The sequence below is a fragment of the Ruditapes philippinarum genome, unplaced genomic scaffold, assembly GCF_026571515.1.
Source record: "Ruditapes philippinarum isolate M1 unplaced genomic scaffold, ASM2657151v2 ctg1865_1_1_1_1, whole genome shotgun sequence".
NCBI classification, from domain to species: Eukaryota; Metazoa; Mollusca; class Bivalvia; order Venerida; family Veneridae; genus Ruditapes; species Ruditapes philippinarum.
Window position 1 is genome coordinate 134,524 of NW_026864422.1, and position 9,672 is coordinate 144,195.

The following is a 9,672-nucleotide window of genomic DNA, read 5'->3' on the forward strand; positions in this document are numbered from 1 at the left end:
TTGTGTATTTGTTATGTTTTCTTTTCTTTTTTAATGGGGGAGGGGGTTGTTATACTCGTACTAATAAGGTCATGTTTTATATTATATAATATATAATAATCCTGGAGCTTACTATAAGCATGTATATTTATAAAGAATCAAAAGGCTGCAAGTTCTGTGGTATTTTCTGATCTTTGCAAACTAAATCGAACTGTATATCTGTATGTATTTTCCTGTATAAGTTTATTTTTATGTATTATAATTCATTTTGCAAGGCACCAGAGTTTGATACATACGGAATTCTGCATAACTATGGTTGCATCAAAATATCATTTATGTTCATTTTTTACGACAGCTACACTTTATCCTTGCATATCATGGCTACTTCCTTAACAAAGACACTTAAAAAAGAATTAAAAAACAAAAAAGTTTCCTCTTCTGGGATTTGAACTCCAGACCTCTCACTCACTAAGCGAGCGCGTTACCTCCGCACCACGGAGAAGTTATACAAACAATGTCTGAATAACATCAAGTCATTCTAAATTTAGAACTTCCATTGCATTTCGGGTTTGTACTCCTTATTAATTTCGAGGTATTTTGTTCAGGATAAATCTGTTGTTTAAAATTGAAGTAAATAATTTAGCGAAAATCTTCTCGCCCAAACAGTCCGACATGTAGAATCTATATATTCCACTACTCGGTTTGTGTAGTATTCGGTAATCGACATCGCTAAAAATAGTATTTTCATTGATAAAATCATATTCATCCGCGTAATTTGTGATTGTTCATTTATTGACAATTCTATAAGCCAACGCTATTTTTAAACTTTGAATGCGTTGTAATTTGTTGGATACTTGTAAAAAAATAAAAATATTTCTTTCTTTTAAATCGCTAGTTTTAAGCTGTTTTGAGAACTACTTGTTGTTAGGTTTGTCGTAAACTTCTGTGTCAGAGATTGAATGTCCACTTTGTATTTACTTATTTTCGATCAGAAAATACAATAAAACAATATTAGAAATCTTCGACCATTCGGGAATTATTTTGCTTGAAAATTAATGTGCCTGTCTTCGACCATCTTTGGGAAGTGATCTCCCCTGAATTTTTCGGCGTTAGTGTACATATAAAGGGAAGTAACCGCTTCAAAAAAGTGGACTATTTTCGGCATTTGCAATTAACAGCATTAGACTCTGAAATTTCGCTACCATTATTTGTTTGGTCTGACGGCCCAAACAAATAAAAACCAACTATGACAACTAAATTCTCCACTGAAAAATAATGAGGAGCAATCGAAAATACTTGAAGAAATAACAACATAGTTGCCCTTGATCTTTAAACAACTTGCTTTTTCTAGAAAATATGATTTAGTCCAAAATTGTGATCATTGGTTTTTTAACAAAAGTGCTTACTCACTTAGACTCCATATTATTTTCATTTTGATTTAATTTAGTCACATAAAAGCACTAGAGCGAACAGTGATCACATGTGTCGAGTCATGATAGCCCAATGCATGTCATAGCTACTCACAGTGTAGCAGGGTACACAAAAATCCCGAACGAAAAAATGCGCTTGTTATTCAAGGGCAATAACCCAGCCAAAATCATTCAACTAGAAAAACGCGTTTAATATGCGCAAGGACTAGATCAATCCTGTAGAGTTGCTGATACTATACACATATATGCTTGGTATTGATCATTTCTGTAATGTCTGGATGAAATTGCACAAGTAGATTTTAAGGAGTAATCCAGACAAGCACGTCTGAAGCTGGCAACACAAAGTCACCTTTTCCATTCAAGGCCCATAACTCGACAAAAAAATCATTCAAGCAAAAAAGCTGTGTAATATGAGCAAGTACTTGAGCTACAGATCAATCACTGAAATTGCATAAGTGGTATGAGAGGAATAGTCGTGACAAACAGTAAAACATTATTAAAGGGTCATAACTCTGACAAAAATCATTGAACTGGGAAATATCTACCTACGCTATGCACAACTACATTTGGTACAGATAATTTATGTAACGTTTGGATAAAATTGCACCGGTACTTTTTTGAGGAATAGTCCGGACAAGTTTTGTGACAAACAGACAGACAGACAGATAGACGAACGGACATACGGACGGACAAACTACGGGAAGTGATCCCTATATGCCACAACTACTATGTAGAGGCGATACAACACGGGGACCTTTTTCACTCATCAGTGGATATCTATAGTCTTCATAGACAAAACTTAATTACTTTGTCATTTCTATTAATTCAGTTTAATCAAAATAATCAAAGGGGTAGAGTAGATGATATTTCTTATTGTTAAGTTTTTTTTTTCTCCTTTTAGCATGAAACGATTCACGCACATTTTGAAAAGGACCACCCAATTACCATTCATGTAGAAGTTCGTTGATTGAGCTAGATGTTCATTAATTGAGCTGATACATGTTGAAGAGGTCATGTTACTTAAAGCCTATTGCTACTTAAAGATCTGGCCGCCATCTTGTTCAACAAGCTAGAACTATTTGCAATTGAGCAACATTTTTAAAGGAGCCCCCAAATGATCATTTCACATCAGTAGAGCTTCATTGAAATTTATCAAGTGACCAAGCTTAATTTTATTTTCGGCTTTGGCAGTTAAAATTTTACGACATGTATTGATACAAATACGCAAAACCTATATCGCTCAGGGCTGGGCCAATTTTGACTTCATAGCTATAACAAAGTTGGGAAAAGCCTAATAGTTGACGTTCAATGCCAACAATTTTTTACTTAAGCCTGCACAGTTTTAGAGAAAATGATTTGTAAAGATATACATACAAGGAAAGCCTATGACCCTAAAATTTTAACAAACCTTGTAGAGGTTGACTTGACAATGTTTCATGCCAATAATCTCAGCTCTAGCCTTTATAATTAAATACATTATAAAGATATAAAATTATACACTATTTGACCAAACTTGATAGTAGTCCAGTGGTCCCATAGGTAATGTTACATTTTCAATACCGGAGCACTAGCTGCTATGGTACACAGAAGATGATTTTAAAAGCTTTTACTTAATTCAAATAAGGAACAACCATGATCTCCAGGACATGACCAATTTTGATTCCATGACAATAATTTATAAAAATACCTTTGTAGTAGTCCACTACACAATAAGGAAATATACACACAGGAAAACCTATGAGCTTTTAGGCCGCCAGGGGCAAAAATTGACCTGAGGGTTTTTATTTTCAAAAACAAGTTTGGTAGAGTTGCAATATATGCAATATCTTAGCTCTATTTTTAAGTTAAAGACAAATTTATAACGTGCTGTGTTTGTAAACAAAGGGACATGACATCTGAACATTAATTACACATAAACATACGAAACAGGTGCATCCTTATAGGCATCCTATTCCAAGTTTTTAGATCCTGTATTAAAATGGAACACATAAGGAAATCCAATTGACTCTAGCTATATTTGTAAACAGGTAACAAATCAAAATATATTGACATGAGACTCATTTGGAAGCCTTTTCGTTATTTATTAAGATTTACTACCTGTTTTTCAATGATAAGAAAGTTCTCGATACTTTATTTCATACCAACGTCCCGGTGGCTGGAGGTAAGTATATGCTAAAAGTTCGAATCCTCAAAAAAATAGTTTTCATTATTTGTTTTCTAAATATATATGGCATAAGTAAATAAATCATTTCTTTAATTTCTTGCGTCTTTTTAATAGAAAAAAAAATCATAACTTTGATATATGCATGTACATTGAATAATTATGTAAATTTTATAACTTTAATTTGTACAGTGACTACAGTCGTACAATAGGTGATGGGCATGTACACAAACTTAGTAGGCAAGTTTCGCAAAATCTAATTAAAAAAAATATATAAAAAATAATGTTCATTAAAGGTCCGTACGGTAAATTGGACCTAACATTTTTTTATCAAACTTCCACAAACAAACTATATCTTAGCAAAAAATTGACAAATATATCATATCACCCACCATATCACAACGCTAGAAAACATACATTTCACCCGACAAGTTTAAGGTTTCGTCAAAAAAACAGAAGTTGGTTTTCTCCCGACGTGTAAATTATAACCCATGACTTATTTATTTACAGACATATGTATGAAAACGTAATGACAGACATATATACAAAAACATTTAAAAACCGCATGAATATCGATAGTTATATCCCTGGTACGGTCCGCCCTGTCCCACGGTCCGCCCTGTCCTACGACTACTACCCACAATTCTTCATAAACCAAATCCAACATGGCGAAGCAATCATCTTCTAATGAGGAAGTGAGTTACTTTTTAACTATTTAAACCTGTATTTCGGATTAAACCTTTATATTTTTATCTCAGATATATCATATTAGTTTACATGTACTTAACAATAAGGCTGGTATGTTACGAAAGTGTGTAATTTTGTTCGTAAATAACGATAATCCTGATTACCAAATAATTCGGTTTTGGAGGGACCGTCTCAAAATTATGATGTCGACAAAAAGTTATTCGAAAATGTTTGCGATTTGTTTCCAAAGGCATAATTTGCATGAAACCTTATGCTGTTATTGTGTAAACATGTCTATATAATTAAGGATGGTGTTGCCTTTGATTTTATTTAAACTGTATTTATATTGACAGAGCACTATCGTTGATTGTCCTTAATTCGTCCCTGTCTTAGAGTCAACACCCCTACTGTATATGTCAGAAAGTGTCGACACATGTACCTTAATAAAGAAAACATATATTTTATATTTTTATATTTCAAAGTGAATTTAATGTTTCTGCAAATTTCTTTATCATAGAACGCTTAGATCATAAGGAAATATAGTGTAACAAACTAGCACAGTAAAATGCTTAGGGTACCGAATCATGTCCACCCGAGGATATAACATGTGACTTCCCTTTACCTGTTTACCTGTAAGTAATGATGAAAATTGTTAATTGCCATACACGGCCATTGTCGTTAATGACCACGCATGGTCAATGCGTCTCTAGAAAGGTGTAAGGCAGCTAAGACTCCCATGCTACTCTTAACACCACCCAGGACTTAAGTTTCTGAAACAGTTTATAAGAAATGTGGAAAACCACAATGTTGGCCCTTAATTCATGAATAAATGAGAAAAAGTGTGTCCTCAAGAAAGTTTTTTCTCATCATATTTTACAAACATATACCTGGTTGAAGCATGAGACCCTCTACAATACCATATTTGAAATTTGCTTTAAGCAACATATATCATTATATATATAAATGTATTACTGAAAATATAAATAACTCAGCATCATGTCTACGTCGCGCGAGGGTTATGATATTAATTGTAGATAGATAGATCATGGGTATTCGAACCTACAACATTCAGTTAGAAACTTTAAATATTAATTCCTTATCACCGAATGTAGTTATGCAAGTGCTGTCGACAAGTAATGTATAGTTACATAAACTATGTATACCTTTATGTCATACTTTAAAGTCCGTAAGATTCACTTCGGAATCCGACAATCACCAACAAAAGGACATTGAATATTCAAATATCTCGGTCTCAATATTGCCAAATAATAATCAATATAAATGAAACGTTTTAAGATCTAATATCATAAATACTGCTACTTAAAGAAATGTAGGACACAAGATAAACCAGGGCGTCCAGGGGGCGTAGCTAACGTTACGCACGTGCGTAACATTGATCCAGGAAAATAAAAATATACTAAAAACGGTGAGAAAACTAAAGGGTATGGGTGAGGATGATGTTGGAAGGTTTAGAGGCATGATTCGGAATTTCCAATATTTATTAAATAAAAAATATGCCTTCTATATCAAATAAAGAGATTTATGGGTACTACATTAAATACACGGTAATTTAATAGACTATGATTAAAGTTTGTACCTAACTATCCTTTATGTTTACTTAAATATTTTGCCCCTTACTGCCTGAAATGATTGTTTTTGATACTATTGAAAATAACACAAATTGCATTCTCTTTAAGTATTATATATTACTTAAAGAATTACACAAATGGTGAAATACGTTTTTGTAATGTGATTTAAGTACATAGCTTTTTTTAGTGACCTAATATTTTCATATTGCATTTGTTAAACATGTACGTGATTTATAACTACCTCAAATAACAAAGTCCAATACATTGTACACTGATAATGCTATCAGTAAATCTATCTAGATAAAGCAACTAGGATGATTTAAAGTATTTAAAAGTGTGACTACACTTTAAATATCAACTCTAAATAAAATAACACTGTTTTACATTTAGAATTTAAACTTGTTAAACTGATTTCAATCAATATCCCTGTTCTGTTTTTGTAGTAACTAGGAAGTACAAAACGATATTGTAGAAAATGGCGGACGGAGGTATTGGATCAGATGAATTTGTCAACTTTAAATGTTGTTTATGTGAAAAGAAACATGTCACAAAAGAGGCGGATATTTATTGTGTGGAATGTCAGGATTATTACTGTACACAATGTACAGAGTTGCACAAAATGTTTCCTGCAATGAGCACACATCAGTTTATAGACAAGTCAAGTTTTAACACAGTTACCTTACAGAAATCGTTGCCAAGTTTTCCAGTTGAAAAATGTGAAGCTCATAAAACCAAGCTGCTGGATATGTATTGTGCTGACCACGATGATGTAGCATGTGTGACCTGTATAGCTATAAAACATAGGTTTGATTTTTTAATTATTGTATTTAATTGAATTGAAGTTCAAAAGTTTAGGCAGCTGCATTTTTCAATCAATGTACATTTATCTGAAACTGAATTAAAGACAATTCATATAACTGTTATTATTATTTTTCAAGCTTGTAGAAAACATAAAAGGACATGATATAAGCTTATTTCATCCAGTTATTGTTCCAGTTCATATGATATCAAAGTTAATCAGTAAAGATAACTGAGCCAGTATTATAACAAACTAGATGCCCAAGGGCAACATGTCGAGTCCGCTGTCGTATTTTTTCTTGCATTTGACCTTAAACTTTGACCTTGACCTTTGACATAGCCACACGGTTCATGTGCGCTACACACCATTTCATTACTGTAAACATTTCTGCAAAATTATTTGAAATTCTGTGAAGTAATGACAGAGTTACACCAAGACAGGCATAATACGGACAGATGCACTAACACACACACACACGCACACGCACACGCGCACACACACGCACGCACGTACGCACAGACGCGCATTTACATCAAACCACCATTGTGAGAGCTATATCGAGCTTGCCGCATGCAGGCTCAACAAAAATAGTAGAAATATCAAATAAATTATAAGAATAAACAGATATTTCAAATACCATGTTCCTTAGCAACACAACATACTGCCTCGGAATATTTCTATTATCTATTTTCTCAATTTAAGACACAATTGGTTAGTTAGTCATATGATGATATATTGGTCAGTAACCTTAAATTCACAGCATGCCTCAAAAAGAAATAATATTTTCCTTTTGTATTAAGGAAAGAAATGTGTTTTATAATGTTGTAATTATTGATTTAGAACATGTGAGACGCTAATCACCTGACCAAAATTGCCTTGAATGTGATATAATTAGTAATAAAGATAGTAAAATGTAAAGAAAGTGGTATTGTGACAAAATTCTCACTATAGTAGCTGTATTTCTATAATGTCTAAATACAAAAGAAGCAAAATAATGAGCTTTACATGTATAGCAAATGAATAGATTTTTGTAAAATGTAACACGGCAGCACGAAAATAATTGCTTTGAAAATAATCATAGCATTTATAAAGTTAAATGGGCTGTTAACTAATATTACAAATCATTCTCATAATTTCAGTATTTTTATATTAAAATTTTCAGAACCTGCCAACATATACATTCGATATCAGATGAAGTTGATGACTTATGTAAGGAGATAGATGCTGATAAAACAAATACTGAGCTGATTCGCATAAAAACTAAAATTGAGGAGGCTGAGACAGCAAAGAAAGTTCTTATCAAAGAGCTCAATGCACAGAAGGAGAAAGCAACAGAGTCAATAAGACAATTCAGAAAAGAAATGGAGGTAATACTTGATACATTTGAAAAGGCTACATTAAAAACTTTAGAGGAAAAGTACAAAAATGGCAAAGAGAAACTAGAGAACGAGATTAAAAACTTACATAGACATATTGATGAACTCAAAGTATCATCACAAAAACTAACAAAGTCAGTTGGGAAAAAAAGCACAGGATTTTTTTCGCTGTAAAAAAATTTTCCCCAAAACCCAAAATTGAAGCTAAGGGAACAGGAAGCAGGGGTCTGTGACAAATTCATCAGATTTTGAAGTTGAATTCTTTGGGCTAATTCGACAATAAAGGTTTCTTTAAAAGATTTAAAGATTTTTTGGGGTTTTAAATTTTTCAGTGAGAAAATACTGAAAAAAATTAAGAAAAGAAAATTTATTTTGTAAAAAAAGCGAAAAAAATTTCAACATAAAACATCAAAATGAAGGAAAAACATGTAAGTTACGGGTTAAATGTTTCACAGATAAATTGAAACTTTTAATTTCTAGCTGACAATAACAAAAAAAAAGGCATTAAAGTTTGTTAAATTTTGGGCCCTCAGCAACCGAAAAAAGATCAGCTAAATCTTAAAAGCATTTTCCTTTTAAGAATTTTGTGAAATAAGAAAAAACTATTTTGGGCAGTAAGTTTGAAAAATTTAAAACCATTAATTTTTTAAACAATTGACAAAAAAATTATTCCCAAATTTAAAAAATTTAAAGCCCAGTTTCATAAACTGTAACGGACTGGGTAAAAAGGGAAAAAAATTATTCATCCCCGGGATTCTAATACACCCCTCTACTTTAAAAATGATATGAATGGGCCCCAAAATTTTTGAAAAAAATCCCCAACCTGATAAACAAGGAAATTTCCAATTTTAAATTCCAAAAAGAGATTTTCAGTTTTTAGCAGTGTTTGGCAAGGATTTATGTGGCTTTTGGGAAATAAAGGTCTGATTGTCCTTGCCTTTGGGATGGAAATTATTTTTGACAACAAATTACTGATCCTAAATTTTGGTTTCCTTACAGGGGAGTTTGTACAGCCAAAAAGGGAAACATTTTTGGTGTGTGGGGGGGGGAAATTCCAAAATTTTTTCAGTTTCAATGAGAAGTCTGCTGAAAAAATTTGGGCATACTGGGAAAATTTTCTTTTTTGGTTTTTTTCCTTGTAATTTTCTTTTTGAAACATAAAAAGACGGAAAGGTAAACTATTTACAACAGTGAACAATTGAGGTGTATGATTTACTGTAAATCAAATAAACTGGCACCAATCAAAATAGTAATATTAAACTTAATTAAAAAAAAAAAAAAAAAAAAAATAAAATTATGTAGACTATTTACACATACTTAAATCAAAAAATGTTTTAAAACAATAAAGAAAAATCAAACTCATTTAAAGATTTTTTTTTTGCTATCCTTTTAAAAATTAAATCCCAATGAAAACATTTTTTTTCAAAACATTTAAGAATTTTGGGAATAAGCTCTACATAATTTTTACTGAGTAATACACAGAGGAGACATTGAATGAGTATGGAAGTGTAATACTGAATTTATTTGACAAGGTTGAATAAAAATATTATATGGCGTTTTTTTGAGATCTGACGAAGCATAAATTTTTAACGCAACATGTTCAATAAATTTATTAATGAACTAACATGAATTAAATATTCTATTTATCACA

The 9,672-nt window shown here is 31.9% G+C and overlaps 1 protein-coding gene across 1 annotated transcript; it reads left to right on the plus strand.

Annotated features, from left to right (window-relative positions):
• The first annotated feature begins 4,223 nt into the window (after positions 1–4,223).
• Positions 4,224–8,195, plus strand: LOC132725505 (tripartite motif-containing protein 66-like). Its single transcript, XM_060710641.1, has 3 exons — positions 4,224–4,265; positions 6,290–6,650; positions 7,808–8,195. The coding sequence occupies exons 2-3, from the start codon at positions 6,322–6,324 to the stop codon at positions 8,193–8,195; spliced, it is 717 nt and encodes a 238-aa protein (XP_060566624.1). The 5' UTR covers positions 4,224–4,265; positions 6,290–6,321.
• The last annotated feature ends 1,477 nt before the right edge of the window (positions 8,196–9,672 follow it).